Source organism: Ranitomeya variabilis, chromosome 7, assembly GCF_051348905.1.
Source record: "Ranitomeya variabilis isolate aRanVar5 chromosome 7, aRanVar5.hap1, whole genome shotgun sequence".
Taxonomy (NCBI): Eukaryota; Metazoa; Chordata; class Amphibia; order Anura; family Dendrobatidae; genus Ranitomeya; species Ranitomeya variabilis.
In genome coordinates, this window is record NC_135238.1 from 1,616,038 (window position 1) to 1,634,974 (window position 18,937).

Below are 18,937 nucleotides of genomic sequence, written 5' to 3' on the forward strand. Positions count from 1 at the left end.
ATAATTGTGGAAACTCATTCTTTATTTTTGGTAGTGGTCGTTCACGCTCTTTTTTCTGCGTTGGTTACTAGTTGGCGTCTTGTGGCCTCATAGACATCGGTGAGATCCTGGATGTGTTGCTGGACCTGGGCCAGGGCAGAATCATCATTAATAGAGTGAATGCGGCTTATTCCATCGTCGCTTTGTACGGCTCGTGTCCCCCCCCTCTCGGCTCGTGTCCCCCCCCTCTCGGCTCGTGTCCCCCCCCCTCTCGGCTCGTGTCCCCCCCCCTCTCGGCTCGTGTCCCCCCCCCTCTCGGCTCGTGTCCCCCCCCCTCGGCTTGTGTCCCCCCCCCTCTCGGCTCGTGTCCCCCCCCTCTCGGCTCGTGTCCCCCCCCCTCTCGGCTCGTGTCCCCCCCCCCTCTCGGCTCGTGTCCGCCCCCCTCTCGGCTCGTGTCCCCCTCTCGGCTCGTGTCCCCCCCTCGGCTCGTGTCCCCCCCCTCTCGGCTCGTGTCCCCCCCCCTCTCGGCTCGTGTCCCCCCCCCCCCCTCGGCTCGTGTCCCGCACCCCTCTCGGCTCGTGTCCCGCCCCCCTCTCGGCTCGTGTCCCGCCCCCCTCTCGGCTCGTGTCCCGCCCCCCTCTCGGCTCGTGTCCCGCCCCCCTCTCGGCTCGTGTCCCGCCCCCCTCTCGGCTCGTGTCCCGCCCCCCTCTCGGCTCGTGTCCCGCCCCCCTCTCGGCTCGTGTCCCGCCCCCCTCTCGGCTCGTGTCCCGCCCCCCTCTCGGCTCGTGTCCCGCCCCCCTCTCGGCTCGTGTCCCCCCCCCTCGGCTCGTGTCCCCCCCCCTCTCGGCTCGTATCCCGCCCCCCTCTCGGCTCGTGTCCCGCCCCCCTCTCGGCTCGTGTCCCGCCCCCCTCTCGGCTCGTGTCCCGCCCCCCTCTCGGCTCGTGTCCCGCCCCCCTCTCGGCTCGTGTCCCGCCCCCCTCTCGGCTCGTGTCCCGCCCCCCTCTCGGCTCGTGTCCCGCCCCCCTCTCGGCTCGTGTCCCCCCCCCCCTCGGCTCGTGTCCCCCCCCTCTCGGCTCGTGTCCCCCCCCCTCTCGGCTCGTGTCCCCCCCCCTCTCGGCTCGTGTCCCCCCCCCTCTCGGCTCGTGCCCCCCCCCTCTCGGCTCGCGTCCCCCCCCATCTCGGCTCGTGTCCCCCCCCCTCGGCTCGTGTCCCGCCCCCTCGGCTCGTGTCCCCCCCCTCGGCTCGTGTCCCCCCCCTCTCGGCTCGTGTCCCCCCCTCTCGGCTCGTGTCCCCCCCCCTCTCGGCTCGTGTCCCCCCCCCCCCTCGGCAAGTGTCCCCCCCCTCTCGGCTCGTGTCCCCCCCCCTCTCTGCTCGTGTCCCCCCCCCCTCTCGGCTCGTGTGTCCCCCCCCCCTCTCGGCTCGTGTCCCGCCCCCTCGGCTCGTGTCCCGCCCCCTCGGCTCGTGTCCCGCTCTTCCGGCGGCCGCTCCTCACTCTGGTTGGTGTAGTGCAGTGATAATATGCACGGCACCCTCTTGTGAGGTCAGGAAAGTGTCGGCCTGTGGACCCTCATCCTCACCATCTCTAGTTGTGTCATGGTATCCTCTGTGACGACGCTCCTTTCCAGGACCGCGATGTGACGGAATAGGTTTTGTGCTGCCGTTTTTATGGTGCCAATCAGTAGGGTCTTGTTTGTGGCCGTATTCTGAATGTGCATCCACTGTGATTCCTGTAAGGTGAGAAGAGGAAAAGCGCAATATGCTGACCATGTCCCATCTGCCCCAACACCCCAGCGGGTCTACAGGCACCGACAACGCCTCAATCACAGACTGTCAGGAAATATGACCTATTGTTTACGTTATTGCGCTAGCCACGCACACATAGCTCTGCTACATCTTTTTGGTTTTATAACTGACATGTTAGCTCAGCACACATGCTTCCCTTCCACCATCCACAGGGCCCCTTTTCAGGCACATGGCTACGAGCCCCCCCTCTCTCTGCTAGAATTCCTCCCCCCTCCCTTTCCCCTGCTACACAACTGTAACGTGAGAGTAGTTTTACCTTCCATAGCTCCGCCCACTCAGTGAGGTCATGACCAGAGGGTATACGATTATGAAGTGCAATTAGGAGGGTGTCTTTTGCCAGGGGATTCAGCTACGACAGGCTGTGCAATCTGACCTGATGATTTGGGAAGGTCCCCTCCTCGCCACCACATGGCGTACCATTGAATGAGTTAACTATAAGTTCCTTCATCTTTAATCCATTGTTATTTTTAATTGCTTTGTACATATTGTAATTGTCTCATTTTGTAACATCGTTTTATACTTTTGTAAACACTGCCTATTTCTTTTTGGAGTAAAAGCTATATTTACTAGTCTGTTCTCCTTGCTCTAAACTTATCCCCCCACGTCCTCCGAACTAAGTCAACGCTACTGATTGGGTTGGCTTCTGACCCGATATTATAAAATTAGGAACTGGTGGAAGCGACGTGTTCTGGGCTTGTTGGTAGACTCTGGTGGTGACGGACAGAGATTTATAATCTGGGTATAGTTATATAGCTGTCACTGCAGCGTGCCCAATAGCCAGTACACAGCAAAGCGGCCCTTCTGGCGACTACTTATCCCAGGTGTAGTTCCCTGACTGATCTGAGGGTAAGGGGGGCGCCAGAGAGCTGCAAGTTCCACACCTGAACTGGAAAGTGGGATATAATAAATCCCCTGATGAACTGGGGGCAACCAAACACCCCCGGTGGCAGAGCGGTGGGATAATGGAGCATTCGTGATCTGGTTTGAGCAATCATTCCTCTCACTAAAAAGTTGCACGGTTCTTGCAAGGACCCTTCGCAAAAAGTTTTGGAGAACAAACTCAGTGTTTATTAGTCCTGAGACAATACAGTGTGTATAAGCGATACCCCATACCCTCCTCTTTGTTTTTCTATCCTATCTTTTGTTTGGCAACCATGGTTACGCTGGGAGAGGCCTTTTATAAGCAGCAGACCAAGGACACTCTTTATTGTCCTGTGCATGTCGAAGCAGGTTGACCCCACAGGCAAAAGCGAACTGATCGCTGATCTGGTGCAACTGGAAGCCGCTCAGTATTGCTCTCAGAGCCCAGCGGATGCAGAAGCCAGCGCAAGCGTAGGTGGTGCTGCTGCCAACCACTGATTGCGGGCCCTATTCGCAACCAGGGTAGAGTGGACCCCATCTGCAGAGGGCACTGAAACAACTTCCCGCAGACGATCATGAGAGACATTTGCAGCTGATCCAGCAATACCAAGAGAGAGCCAAGCGAGAGAGCCGAGCGCCAAGCGGAGCAGGAGTACCAGCTGGAGTTAGCCCGAATCCAGGGTCAGAAGTCCCCCCCTCCCAGCAGTGAGTCCAGCAGCGCCCGGTTCCTTAAACCCCGGCTGGAGCATTTTCCTGTGATGAAAAGGATGGGGGCTTGGCCATTTTCTGCGGGCTTTTGAGAAAGGCTGCAGATAGTACCGGCTGCCTGGGACTGAATGGGCCCGATATCTAACCCCAGGCCTCAAAGGAAAAGCTCTGGAGGCGTTTGCTTCTCTCCCGCCAGACCAAGATAGAGACTATGAGGCCATCAAGCAGGCCCTGATAAAGAAGTACCAACTGACTCCTGAGGTCTACTGCAAAAAGTCCCGGAACCTCCAACGTGGCCCACACGACAGTTATAGCGATGTGGTGCATGGACTCAGGACCCACTTTGACCAGTGGATCCAAGGACTGTCAGCGACCACCTTTGAGCAGCTGCGGGACCTGATGATCAAAGACAAGATCTTACATCTTTGCCCAGCTGAGGTGCGACAGTTCGTGATGGACAGAGAGCCCAAAGACGTGGCGAAAGCAGCACAGATTGCCGATGCCTATGAGGCCAACCGTAAATTGGAGGTGCGGAAGGCAGTTTCCGCCAGCTGGAAAGGGGGTAAGCCATCAACCAACGCCAGTACCCCTGCCAGCCGACTCACCGGAGGCCCTGTGTCAACACCAGGCCTACATCTGACCCTCGCAATTGTTTTTCCTGCAATTGGACTGGACACATCAGCGCCCACTGTCCAGAGAAGCAGAAGAACCCCCCCCCCCCCAGCCAAGGCCCCAGGGCCTAATGCAGCAGATCTTTTGGTGGGTGGGGTGGTTGGGAGGGTGTGTGACAACGTGCAGCACATCACCGTGGTGGGCCATGTCGCTACAGGCCTCAAGAACACCGGGCCTAAAAGAACCCTCATCCGACCCGAACTGGCGGCCCCTGAAGAGATTATTCCAGGGAAAACCCTGACTGTCACCGGGATTGGAGGCAGCCGCTGTCCCCTGCCAATGGCCTGGGTGTATATAGATTGGGGTGCCAGGTGAAGGAAGTGGGGTTGTCTGAAAACTTGTCCACCAAAGTTTTGTTGGGGACTGATTTGGGCAGAATGTTTGCATATTATGTCCCTGATCCCCCTCCCCGATCTGATACTAAGGGTGATGCCAATGCTGATGATAATGATGTTAAATTGCATGCGTTGCCTGAGAGTGATTTACCTGATAACCATTTCTCTGACAGTGATAATGTGTTCACAGGTGCAGGAGTGCTCAGCCACATCACTCTGCGGGGTGGGATGGCTGAGGAACCCCTAATAGGAGCAAGCAATGGTGCTCAGGGAAATGGGGAGATGCATGGGAGCCATGAGGAAGGTGAGGCCGCGCAACTGACCAGTGCCACAGAGGAAGGTAACTGCCCCATGTTAGGGGTGGATGGGGAGGTAGTACCCATAGCAGCGCCGGCTGGCGCCACCCCATGGCATGCCATTGAATGAGATAACTGTAAGTTCCTTCATCTTTAATCCATTGTTATTTTTTATTGCTTTGTACATATTGTAATTGTCTCATTTTGTAACATCTTTTTATACTTTTGTAAACCCTGACTATTTCTTTTTGGAGTAAAATCTATAATATTTACTAATCTGTTCTCCTTGCTCTAAACGTATCCCCCCACGTCCTCCGAACTAAGTCAAGCTATTGATTGGGTTGGCTCCTGACCAGATATTGTAAAATCAGGAGCTGGTGGCAGCAAAGTGTTCTGGGCTTGTTGGGAGACTCTGGCAGTGACATACAGAGATTTATAATCTGGGTATAGTTATATCACCCTCACTGCAGCATGCCCAATAGCCAGTACACAGCAAGGCAGCCCTTCTGGTGACTACTTATCTCAGGTGTAGTTCCCTGACTGACCTGAGGGTAAAGGGGGAGCCAGAGAGCTGCAAGTTCCAAACTGGAAAGTCGGATATAAGAAATCCCCTGAAGAACGGGGGGGCAACCAAACACCCCTGGTTCATGACACTGACTACTCCTCAGGCACCGACATGTGCTCAGGCGCCAGCGGGTCCTTAGACACCAACGACTACTCAGGTAACGACTCCTCAGTCACCTACGGGTCCTCAGTCACCGCCCACTCTTTGGGCACTGACGACTCCTCAGGCACCGACGACTCTTCAGGCACCGATGACTCTTCAAGCACATACGGGTCCTCAGTCACTGCCGACTCCTCGGTCACCGACAACTCCTCAGTCACTGACAACTCTTCAGGCACCGATGACTGTCAAACCAATCTAATCAGTTTTTATGAAGAGGTAAGCTATAGGCTGGACCACGGTGAGTCATTGGACGTGGTATATCTCGATTTTTCCAAAGCGTTTGATACCGTGCCGCACAAGAGGTTGGTACACAAAATGAGAATGCTTGGTCTGGGGGAAAATGTGTGTAAATGGGTTAGTAACTGGCTTAGTGATAGAAAGCAGAGGGTGGTTATAAATGGTATAGTCTCTAACTGGGTCGCTGTGACCAGTGGGGACCGCAGGGGTCAGTATTGGGACCTGTTCTCTTCAACATATTCATTAATGATCTGGTAGAAGGTTTACACAGTAAAATATTGATATTTGCAGATGATACAAAACTATGTAAAGCAGTTAATACAAGAGAAGATAGTATTCTGCTACAGATAGATCTGGATAAGTTGGAAACTTGGGCTGAAAGGTGGCAGATGAGGTTTAACAATGATAAATGTAAGGTTATACACATGGGAAGAAGGAATCAATATCACCATTACACACTGAACGGGAAACCACTGGGTAAATCTGACAGGGAGAAGGACTTGGGGATCCTAGTTAATGATAAACTTACCTGGAGCAGCCAGTGCCAGGCAGCAGCTGCCAAGGCAAACAGGATCATGGGGTGCATTAAAAAAAAGTCTGGATACACATGATGAGAGCATTATACTGCCTCTGTACAAATCCCTAGTTAGACCGCACATGGAGTACTGTGTCCAGTTTTGGGCACCGGTGCTCAGGAAGGATATAATGGAACTAGAGAGAGTACAAAGGAGGGCAACAAAATTTATAAAGGGGATGGGAGAACTACAATACCCAGATAGATTAGCGAAATTAGGATTATTTAGTCTAGAAAAAAGACGACTGAGGGGCGATCTAATAACCATGTATAAGTATATAAGGGGACAATACAAATATCTCGCTGAGGATCTGTTTATACCAAGGAAGGTGACGGGCACAAGGGGGCATTCTTTGCGTCTGGAGGAGAGAAGGTTTTTCCACCAACATAGAAGAGGATTCTTTACTGTTAGGGCAGTGAGAATCTGGAATTGCTTGCCTGAGGAGGTGGTGATGGCGAACTCAGTCGAGGGGTTCAGGAGAGGCCTGGATGTCTTCCTGGAGCAGAGCAATATTGTATCATACAATTATTAGGTTCTGTAGAAGGACGTAGATCTTGGGATTTATTATGATGGAATATAGGCTGAACTGGATGGACAAATGTCTTTTTTCAGCCTTACTAACTATGTTACTATGTTACTATGACTCTTCAAGCACCTACGGGTCCTCGGGCACCGACAACTCTTCAGGCACCGACGACTCTTCAGGCACCGACGACTCTTCAGGCGTCAGCGGGTTCTTTGTGTGATCCTTCAGAAATAGTCAAGCCTCAAGAAGATGGCTCCGAGAACAGCGCCTTGACACCAAGGCGAATGGAGAACGGGCGGGATGTCACCCAACATCTTCAGTGCTCGAGTTATGTGAGACTGTGCTGGGTTGTTATCCGTCACATGCTCTGCACAGCCGTCCAGTCAGTCACATCAGCAAATAATAAAAACCTCCCTCTAGTTCCGACTCATCAAGACCTCAATTTGCACCCTGATGTGATCGGCAGAGCTGGAATCGGGATGCTACGTTGCACCAGACTCTGTCCGTGACTACTGCAGCATAAATGTCCCACATGTTGCGTCTGATGAACTACAATACCCAGCATCCATGCTCCGTCCCATCCATCCTCACCCACAAGAGTCGCTGGTTCTGAGCGTGGTCCAGATGGCTCTGCAGTTGGCCCAGCTGGTTGTCGAGCTTCAGCGCCTCGTCACCCTTCTCCTTCATGAAGCTGCAGAGCTGCGCCCTGGCCTGGTCACTGGACGCCTGCGCCTCCTGTACTGTGCGCTGCAGATAACGGGACGTATCCACCAACATGTAGAACCGAGCGAGGACGTCACCCGAGGCCCGAAACTGAAACCAGACCAGAATGTATTCATCCAGTGACAGAGCTAAAGAACTACAATGACCAGCCAGACACAGGAAGCAATGGGTGTGCACGCCGTATACTGCACTGCACCAGGTGTACACTCCACATAAAGCACTGCACCCGGTGTACGCTCCATATACAGCACTGCACCCGGTCTACTGACGGTCTCTATACATTATGTAGAATATTGCATGCATTGTCCCATCTTATTGTCTCCGTTTATCCCTCCACAGTCCCATCTCTCGCTCTCTGCGGATCCCTCCACCGTCCCATCTCTCGCTCTCTGCGGATCCCTCCACCGTCCCATCTCTCGCTCTCTCAGTGGATCCCTCCACCGTCCCATCTCTCGCTCTCTCAGCGGATCCCTTCACCGTCCCATCTCTCGCTCTCTGCGGATCCCTCCACTATCCCATCTTTCGCTCTCTCAGCGGATCCCTCCACCGTCCCATCTCTCGCTCTCTCAGCGGATCCCTTCACCGTCCCATCTCTTGCTCTCTGCGGATCCCTCCACCGTCCCATCTCTCACTCTCTCTGCGGATACCTTCACCGTCCCATCTCTCGCTCTCTGTGGATCCCTCCACCGTCCCATCTCTCGCTCCCTCTGGGGATCCCTCCACCGTCCCATCTCTTGCTCTGTCTGGGGATCCCTCCACCGTCCCATCTCTCGCTCTCTCTGCGGATCCCTCCACTGTCCCATCTCTCGCTCTCTCTGCGGATCCCTCCACCGTCCCATCTCTCGCTCTCTGCGGATTCCTGCATCGTCCCATCTCTCGCTGTCTCTGGGGATCCCTCCACCGTCCCATCTCTCACTCTTTCTGTGGATCCCTCCACCGTCCCATCTGTCGCTATCTGCGGATCCCTCCACCGTCCCATCTCTCGCTCTCTCTGCGGATCCCTCCACAGTCCCATCTCTTGCTCTCTCTGCGGATCCCTCCACCGTCCCATCTCTCGCTGTCTCTGGGGATCCCTCCACTGTCCCATCTCTCGCTCTCTCTGGGGATCCCTCCACCTTCCCATCTCTCGCGCTCTCTGTGGATCCCTCCACCGTCCCATCTCGCGCTCTCTATGGATCCCTTCACCATCCCATCTCTCGCGCTCTCTGTGCATCCCTCCACAGTCCCATCTCTGGCGCTCTTTGTGGATCCCTACACCGTCCCATCTTTCGCTTTCTCTGGGGATCGCTCCACCGTCCCATCTCTCGCTCTCTGGGGATCCCTCCACCGTCCCATCTCTCGCTCTCTCTGGGGATCCCTCCACCTTCCCATCTCTCGCTCTCTGTGGGGATACCTCCACCGTCCCATCTCTCGCGCTCTCTGGGGATCCCTCCACCGTCCCACTCACTGGGGATCCCTCCACCGTCCCATCTCTCGCTCTCTGTGGGGATACCTCCACCGTCCCATCTCTCGCTCTCTCTGGGGATCCCTCCACCGTCCCATCTCTTGCTCTCTGTGGGGATACCTCCACCGTCCCATCTCTCGCTCTCTGTGGGGATACCTCCACCGTCCCATCTCTCGCTCTCTGTGGGGATACCTCCACCGTCCCATCTCTTGCGCTCTCTTGGGATCCCTCCACCGTCCCACTCACTGGGGATCCCTCCACTGTCCCATCTCTCGCTCTCTCTGGGGATCCCTCCACCATCCCATATCTCGCGCTCTCTGGGGATCCCTCCACCGTCCCACTCACTGGGGATCCCTTCACCGTCCCATCTCTCGCGCTCTCTGGGGATCACTCCACCGTCCCACTCACTGGGGATCCCTCCACCGTCCCATCTCTCACGCTCTCTGTGGATCTCTCCACCTTCCCATCTCTCGCTCTCACTGGGGATCCCTCCACCGTCCCATCTCTCGCTCTCTGTGGGGATACCTCCACCTTCCCATCTTTCGCGCTCTCTGGGGATCCCTCCACCGTCCCATCTCTCGCGCTCTCTGGGGATCTCTCCACCTTCCCATCTCTCGCGCTCTCTGTGGATCTCTCCACCTTCCCATCTCTCGCTCTCACTGGGGATCCCTCCACGGTCCCATCTCTCACGCTCTCTGTGGATCTCTCCACCGTCCCATCTCTCGCGCTCTCTGGGGATCCCTCCACCGTCCCATCTCTCGCTCTCTCTGGGGATCCCTCCACCGTCCCATCTCTTGCTCTCTGTGGGGATACCTCCACCGTCCCATCTCTCGCTCTCTGTGGGGATACCTCCACCATCCCATCTCTCGCTCTCTGTGGGGATACCTCCACCGTCCCATCTCTTGCGCTCTCTTGGGATCCCTCCACCGTCCCACTCACTGGGGATCCCTCCACCATCCCATATCTCGCGCTCTCTGGGGATCCCTCCACCGTCCCACTCACTGGGGATCCCTTCACCGTCCCATCTCTCGCGCTCTCTGGGGATCACTCCACCGTCCCACTCACTGGGGATCCCTCCACCGTCCCATCTCTCACGCTCTCTGTGGATCTCTCCACCTTCCCATCTCTCGCTCTCACTGGGGATCCCTCCACCGTCCCATCTCTCGCTCTCTGTGGGGATACCTCCACCGTCCCATCTTTCGCGCTCTCTGGGGATCCCTCCACCGTCCCATCTCTCGCGCTCTCTGGGGATCCCTCCACCGTCCCATCTCTCGCGCTCTCTGTGGATCTCTCCACCTTCCCATCTCTCGCTCTCACTGGGGATCCCTCCACCGTCCCATCTCTCGCTCTCTGTGGGGATACCTCCACCGTCCCATCTTTCGCGCTCTCTGGGGATCCCTCCACCGTCCCACTCACTGGGGATCCCTCCACCGTCCCATCTCTCGCGCTCTCTGTGGATCTCTCCACCTTCCCATCTCTCGCTCTCTGCGGATTCCTGCATCGTCCCATCTCTCGTTGTCTCTGGGGATCCCTCCACTGTCTCATCTCTCGCTCTCTCTGGGGATCCCTCCACCTTCCCATCTCTCGCGCTCTCTATGGATCCCTTCACCATCCCATCTCTCGCGCTCTGTGCATCCCTCCACGGTCCCATCTCTGGCGCTCTTTGTGGATCCCTACACCGTCCCATCTTTCGCTCTCTCTGGGGATCGCTCCACCGTCCCATCTCTCGCTCTCTGGGGATCCCTCCACCGTCCCATCTCTCGCTCTCTCTGGGGATCCCTCCACCGTCCCATCTCTTGCTCTCTGTGGGGATACCTCCACCGTCCCATCTCTCGCGCTCTCTGGGGATCCCTCCACCGTCCCACTCACTGGGGATCCCTCCACCGTCCCATCTCTCGCTCTCTGTGGGGATACCTCCACCGTCCCATCTCTCGCTCTCTCTGGGGATCCCTCCACCGTCCCATCTCTCGCTCTCTGTGGGGATACCTCCACCATCCCATCTCTCGCTCTCTGTGGGGATACCTCCACCGTCCCATCTCTCGCGCTCTCTGGGGATCCCTCCACCGTCCCACTCACTGGGGATCCCTCCACTGTCCCATCTCTCGCTCTCTGTGGGGATACCTCCACCATCCCATCTCTCGCTCTCTGTGGGGATACCTCCACTGTCCCATCTCTCGCGCTCTCTGGGGATCCCTCCACCGTCCCACTCACTGGGGATCTCTTCACCGTCCCATCTCTCGCGCTCTCTGTGGATCTCTCCACCTTCCCATCTCTCGCGCTCTCTGTGGATCTCTCCACCTTCCCATCTCTCGCTCTCACTGGGGATCCCTCCACCGTCCCATCTCTCGCTCTCTGTGGGGATACCTCCACCGTCCCACTCACTGGGGATCTCTCCACCGTCCCATCTCTCGCGCTCTCTGTGGATCTCTCCACCTTCCCATCTGTCGCTATCTGCGGATCCCTCCACCGTCCCATCTCTTGCTCTCTCTGCGGATCCCTCCACCGTCCCATCTCTCGCGCTCTCTGTGGATCCCTCCACTGTCCCATCTCGCGCTCTCTATGGATCCCTTCACCATCCCATCTCTGGCGCTCTGTGCATCCCTCCACAGTCCCATCTCTGGCGCTCTTTGTGGATCCCTACACCGTCCCATCTTTCGCTCTCTCTGGGGATCGCTCCACCGTCCCATCTCTCGCTCTCTGGGGATCCCTCCACCGTCCCATCTCTCGCTCTCTCTGGGGATCCCTCCACCGTCCCATCTCTCGCGCTCTCTGGGGATCCCTCCACCGTCCCACTCACTGGGGATCCCTCCACCGTCCCATCTCTCGCTCTCTGTGGGGATACCTCCACCGTCCCATCTCTCGCTCTCTCTGGGGATCCCTCCACCGTCCCATCTCTCGCGCTCTCTGTGGATCCCTCCACTGTCCCATCTCGCGCTCTCTATGGATCCCTTCACCATCCCATCTCTGGCGCTCTGTGCATCCCTCCACAGTCCCATCTCTGGCGCTCTTTGTGGATCCCTACACCGTCCCATCTTTCGCTCTCTCTGGGGATCGCTCCACCGTCCCATCTCTCGCTCTCTGGGGATCCCTCCACCGTCCCATCTCTCGCTCTCTCTGGGGATCCCTCCACCGTCCCATCTCTCGCGCTCTCTGGGGATCCCTCCACCGTCCCACTCACTGGGGATCCCTCCACCGTCCCATCTCTCGCTCTCTGTGGGGATACCTCCACCGTCCCATCTCTCGCTCTCTCTGGGGATCCCTCCACTGTCCCATCTCTCGCTCTCTGTGGGGATACCTCCACCGTCCCATCTCTCGTGCTCTCTGGGGATCCCTCCACCGTCCCACTCACTGGGGATCCCTCCACCGTCCCATCTCTCGCTCTCTCTGGGGATCCCTCCACCATCCCATCTCTCGCGTTCTCTGGGGATCCCTCCACCGTCCCACTCACTGGGGATCCCTCCACCGTCCCATCTCTCGCGCTCTCTGTGGATCTCTCCACCTTCCCATCTCTCGCTCTCACTGGGGATCCCTCCACCGTCCCATCTCTCGCTCTCTGTGGGGATACCTCCACCGTCCCATCTCTCGCGCTCTCTGTGGATCTCTCCACCTTCCCATCTCTCGCTCTCACTTGGGATCCCTCCACCGTCCCATCTCTCGCTCTCTGTGGGGATACCTCCACCGTCCCATCTTTCGCACTCTCTGGGGATCCCTCCACCGTCCCACTCACTGGGGATCCCTCCACCGTCCCATCTCTCGCTCTCTGTGGGGATACCTCCACCGTCCCATCTCTCTCTCTCTCTGGGGATCCCTCCACCGTCCCATCTCTCGCGCTCTCTGGGGATCCCTCCACCGTCCCACTCACTGGGGATCCCTCCACCGTCCCATCTCTCGCTCTCTCTGGGGATCCCTCCACCATCCCATCTCTCGCGTTCTCTGGGGATCCCTCCACCGTCCCACTCACTGGGGATCCCTCCACCGTCCCATCTCTCGCGCTCTCTGTGGATCTCTCCACCTTCCCATCTCTCGCTCTCACTGGGGATCCCTCCACCGTCCCATCTCTCGCTCTCTGTGGGGATACCTCCACCGTCCCATCTTTCGCGCTCTCTGGGGATCCCTCCACCGTCCCACTCACTGGGGATCCCTCCACCGTCCCATCTCTCGCGCTCTCTGTGGATCTCTCCACCTTCCCATCTCTCGCTCTCACTGGGGATCCCTCCACCGTCCCATCTCTCGCTCTCTGTGGGGATCCCTCCACCGTCCCATCTCTCGCGCTCTCTGTGGATCTCTCCACCTTCCCATCTCTCGCTCTCACTGGGGATCCCTCCACCGTCCCATCTCTCGCTCTCTGTGGGGATACCTCCACCGTCCCATCTTTCGCACTCTCTGGGGATCCCTCCACTGTCCCACTCACTGGGGATCCCTCCACCGTCCCATCTCTCGCGCTCTCTGGGGATCCCTCCACCGTCCCATCTCTCGCGCTCTCTGTGGATCTCTCCACCTTCCCATCTCTCGCGCTCTCTGTGGATCTATCCACCTTCCCATCTCTCGCTCTCACTGGGGATCCCTCCACCGTCCCATCTCTTGCTCTTTCACCTCTTCTGATGTTTCCACTGTGCTCTCCAGAAAGTCACAGAACTTGTTGTATTGTTGAATTTGGGCTTGGATTTTCTGCTTCCTTTCGACCAGTGAGTGTTTCTCCTCCTGCAGGCGGTGCAGTTGGTGCTCCTTATGGTTCCAGATTTCTTGCGCTCTCCTCGTTTTTGCGTCTGCCTGCCAGCATTTCACTCCATTCTCCTGGAACACAGACAGGATCGACACCTTGGTGTTGACGTCTCTAATTAATCTTTTTTAAATCTCTTTATTTTTTTATATAGCGCTAACATATTCCGCAGCGCTTTACAGATATTATCATCCCTGTCCCCGATGGGGCTCACAATATAAATTCCCTATCAGTAGGTCTTTGTAATGTGGGAGGAAACTGGAGAACCCGGAGGAAACCCACGCAAACACGAGGAGAACAAAGAAACTCCTTGCAGATGTTGTCCTTGGTGGGATTAGAACCCAGGACTCCAGTGCTGCAGTGCTAACCACTGATCCATCATACAGTGCTGACCACTGCGCCACCGTGCTGCTGTAGAGAATGATGTCTGTCTGGCAGTGGTGGGGTCTGGCGTGATCAGAATCAGACTAATCGGTAAGAAGTAGAAAAGCTGTTGTAATACAGACTCACCGTGGCAGAAATCAGAGAACTGGAGACAGAAAAACTGAGCAGCAGCACGCCCCAACTGGTGTGAACAGGAGCCAGCTGACACAGTGGTTCTTGTAAGCTCTTACCAGCAGGGCGTCCTTGTCTTTGCTCTAATTATTGTATACCTTTATCGTTGTTACTTATAACCTGTATATGAACTGTTGAATTGTAAAGTGCTGCGGCATATATGGGCACTACATAAATAAAGACTATTATTCTGCTTAGAATGGTAAATGGAGACAAGTGGAGCTGCATTGCTGCCATAGAGAATAGCTAATCATGTGCATGTGGGATCTTGGACCTGCAACACTGCTACAGGAAATGTACCGTAAAAAGAAGGCACATAACCTGGCCAATGTGACTGAGCACCACTGCCGCGGGCACGGCCCGTCATCATACCTTACCCGATAACACAGGACTAAGGATGGAACACTCCCACATTCTCCACGGCAGTAATGCCGCGCCAATCTTCCAGATTTCTCCTTCTTAACAATCCAGAGTGCAGCTTTTCTTGGAGAAGAACTAGCGGTCGTCATACAGAGCGATCTTCTCTCACACTCAACCTTGAAATTACAACGCCAAGAAGAAGAAGTGGCAGAGGATGGAAGTCGCCAGATGGAACCGCAATCCCGGCACCTCCGGCCTCGGCTGCTGTCACTGAGGTCATTAATGGTCGTCTGAGGACGGTTCTGCCGCTGATTGTACAAATCACCAGGATCCGCTGCTGGCAGCTCCTGTGTAATCACCGACCAATGACGTCCCCAATGGAGACAAGTCTGGATCCGCTGCTGGCAGCTCCTGTGTAATCACCGACCAATGACATCGTCAATGGACACAAGTCTGGATCCGCTGCTGGCAGCTCCTGTGTAATCACCGACCAATGACATCCTCAATGGACACAAGTCTGGATCCACTGCCAGCAACTCCTGTGTAATCACCGACCAATGATATCCTCAATGGACACAAGTCTGGATCCACTGCTGGCAGCTCCTGTGTAATCACCGACCAATGACATCCTCAATGGACACAAGTCTGGATCCGCTGCTGGCAGCTCCTGTGTAATCACCGACCAATGATGTCCCCAATGTACTCGATGGAGACAAGTCTCGATCCGCTGCTGGCAGCTCCTGTGTAATCACCGACCAATTACATCCTCAATGGACACAAGTCTGGATCCGCTGCTGGCAACTCCTGTGTAATCACCGACCAATGACATCCTCAATGGACACAAGTCTGGATCCACTGCTGGCAGCTCCTGTGTAATCACCGACCAATGACATCCTCAATGGACACAAGTCTGGATCCGCTGCTGGCAGCTCCTGTGTAATCACCGACCAATGATGTCCCCAATGTACTCGATGGAGACAAGTCTCGATCCGCTGCTGGCAGCTCCTGTGTAATCACCGACCAATTACATCCTCAATGGAGACAAGTCCGGAGACGCTGCCAGCAACTCCTGTTAATCACCGACCAATGACATCCTCAATGGAGACAAGACCAGAAATGCTGCCGGCTGCTCCTGTTTAATCACCGACCAATGATGTCACTGATGTGCTTAATAGAGACAAATCTGGAGACGCTGCCGGCAGCTCCTGTGTAATAACCAACCCATGATGTCCCAGATGTGCTCGATGGAGACAAGTCCTATCAGGGAGGTCATTAGTCGCTGATTACACAGGAACTGCTGGTAACATCTCTGGACTTATCTCTATTAAGCACATCAGTGACGTCATTGGTGGGTGATTACACAGGAGCTGCCGGCAGCGTCTCCAGATTTGTCTCTATTAAGCACATCAGTGATGTAATTGGTCAGTGATTACACAGGAGCTGCTGGCAGTGTCTCTAGATTTGTCTCTATTAAGCACTTCAGTGACGTCATTGGTCAGTGATTACACAGGAGCTGCCAGCAGCGTCTCCAGATTTGTCTCCATTGAGCACATCTGGGACATCATTGGTCGGTGATTACACAGGAGCTGCCGGCAGCGTCTCCAGATTTGTCTCTATTAAGCACATCAGTGACGTAATTGATCGGTGATTACACAGGAGCTGCTGGCAGCGTCTCCAGACTTGTCTCCATTGAGGACGCTATTGGTCAGTAATTACACAGGAGCTGCCAACAGCGTCACCGCACCGGACTTGTCTCCATCGAGCACAACGGGGACGTTATTGGTCAGTGATCTCCATCATTCAGCACTTCTTGGTGTTGGCTTGTCACAGCCAGTGACACCTGGTTGATCTACACAAACACACACTCCAGGTGTCATACCCACACTCACCAGTATGAGGCGCTGGCTTGTCAGTAATTGATCTTTTAGCCCTGCCTCCTGCACACGTAGCTCCTCCCACCGCAGGGTGACTACTTCCATGTTGGAGTGAAAATCCTGTATACAATGACCCTTGTTAGCTGCTGATGGCGCCGGGCCCTTACTGATGACATCACTATCTGGAAGGAGCTGTGAAAATCCAGAGCCTCCAGGTTCATGAGCATACTGATAGAGGTAGGGAAAAGGGGATGACGCAGGAGGTGACGAGGACCGTGAGGGTGGGACACACGAGGTAACGAGGACCGTGAGGGTGGGACACACGAGGTGACGAGGACCGTGAGGGTGGGACACACGAGGTGACGAGGACCGTGACGGTGGGACACACAGGAGGTGACGAGGTCTGTGACGGTGGGACACACAGGAGGTGACGAGGACTGAGGGTGGGATACACACGAGCTGATGAGGGTGAGACACATGAGGTGACAAGGACAGTGAGGGTGGGACACACAGGAGGTGACGAGGACAGTGAGGGTGGGACACACAGGAGGTGACGAGGACCGTGAGGGTGGGACACACAGGAGGTGACGAGGACCGTGAGGGTGGGACACACAGGAGGTGACGAGGACCGTGAGGGTGGGACACACAGGAGATGACGAGGACAGTGAGGGTGGGACACACAGGAGGTGACGAGGACAGTGAGGGTGGGATACACAGGAGGTGACGAGGACCGTGAGGGTGGGACACAGGAGGTGACGAGGACCGTGACGGTGGGACACACAGGAGGTGACGAGGACCGTGAGGGTGGGACACACAGGAGATGACGAGGACAGTGAGGGTGGGACACACAGGAGGTGACAAGGACAGTGAGGGTGGGATACACAGGAGGTGACGAGGACAGTGAGGGTGGGACATACAGGAGGTGACGAGGACAGTGAGGGTGGGATACACAGGAGGTGACGAGGACAGTGAGGGTGGGACACACAGGAGGTGACGAGGACCGTGAGGGTGGGACACACAGGAGGTGACGAGGACCGTGAGGGTGGGACACACAGGAGGTGACGAGGACCGTGATGGTGGGACACACAGGAGATGACGAGGACAGTGAGGGTGGGACACACAGGAGGTGACGAGGACAGTGAGGGTGGGACACACACGTGACGAGGACAGTGAGGGTGGGACACACACGTGACGAGGACAGTGAGGGTGGGACACACACGAGGTGACGAGGACAGTGACGGTGGGACACACAGGAGGTGACGAGGACCGTGAGGGTGGGACACACAGGAGGTGACGAGGAATGTGAGGGTGGGACACACAGGAGATGACGAGGACAGTGAGGGTGGGACACACACGAGATGATGAGGACCGTGAGGGTGGGACACACAGGAGGTGACGAGGACAATGAGGGTGGGACACACACGTGACGAGGACAGTGACGGTGGGACACACATGAGGTGACGAGGACCGTGAGTGTGGGACACACAGGAGGTGACGAGGACCGTGAGGGTGGGACACACAGGAGGTGACGAGGACCGTGAGGGTGGGACACACAGGAGGTGACGAGGACAGTGAGGGTGGGACACACAGGAGGTGACGAGGACAGTGAGGGTGGGACACACAGGAGGTGACGAGGACAGTGAGGGTGGGACACACAGGAGGTGACGAGGACCGTGAGGGTGGGACACACAGGAGGTGACGAGGACCGTGAGGGTGGGACACACAGGAGGTGACGAGGACCGTGAGGGTGGGACACACAGGAGGTGACGAGGACCGTGAGGGTGGGACACACAGGAGGTGACGAGGACAGTGAGGGTGGGACACACACGAGCTGATGACGGTGGGTCACACGAGCTGACGAGGGGCACGTGAAATGTTTGGGATCCCTGAGGTCTCACTGCGGTCTCGGTTCCCAGCATTTCTTCCATCTCCTGATCCTGTTGCCGTCTCTCCAGCAGTTGCAGGGTCCAGGGGCTTCGTCCATGTATCGGGGGGAGTGTCCTGCACAACAAGGGGGTAATGAAGAAACCGTAATGCACAATAAAGAGGACAGCGGAGGACGCACCTGAGACAACGTCCGTCCTGCACCTCCCTCTGTCTCCGCACATCCATCCTGTGAGGACCGAGAGCAGCAACTGCCACTGCCGCCTGCCAGAGGTCACCTGAGCGAGGGCGACCGCAAGACCACCGCAGCCACACACCTATATACAGCGCCCCAGAGTGTACCAGTATACAGCGCCCCCATACACCTGTATATAGCACCTCCCATACACCAGTATACAGCGCCCCCATACACCAGTATACAGCGGCCCCATATACCAGTATACAGCACCCCCATATACCAGTATACAGCACCCCCATACACCTGTATACAGCGCCCCAGAGTGTACCAGTATACAGCGGCCCCATATACCAGTATACAGCACCCCCAGATACCTGTATACAGCGCCCCCCATATACCAGTATACAGCGCCCCCCATATACCTGTATACAGCGCCCCACATATACCTGTATACAGCGCCCCATATACCTGTATACAGC

General features: G+C 56.4%; 1 protein-coding gene across 3 annotated transcripts; it reads right to left on the reverse strand.

Annotated features, from left to right (window-relative positions):
- Positions 1–18,532, reverse strand: LOC143784987 (coiled-coil domain-containing protein 42-like). 3 transcript variants are annotated; one of them, XM_077273614.1, is made up of 7 exons: positions 18,462–18,532; positions 18,295–18,397; positions 16,412–16,516; positions 13,481–13,681; positions 7,312–7,533; positions 1,558–1,707; positions 1–125 (listed from the first exon to the last, which is right to left on the reverse strand). In XM_077273614.1, the coding sequence occupies exons 1-7, from the start codon at positions 18,506–18,508 to the stop codon at positions 42–44; spliced, it is 912 nt and encodes a 303-aa protein (XP_077129729.1). In that variant the 5' UTR covers positions 18,509–18,532; the 3' UTR covers positions 1–41. The 3 variants fall into 3 exon arrangements, with proteins under 3 accessions (XP_077129729.1, XP_077129728.1, XP_077129727.1); XM_077273613.1 differs by having other exon boundaries at positions 16,412–16,588; XM_077273612.1 differs by having other exon boundaries at positions 18,223–18,397.
- Positions 18,533–18,937: the final 405 nt, after the last annotated feature.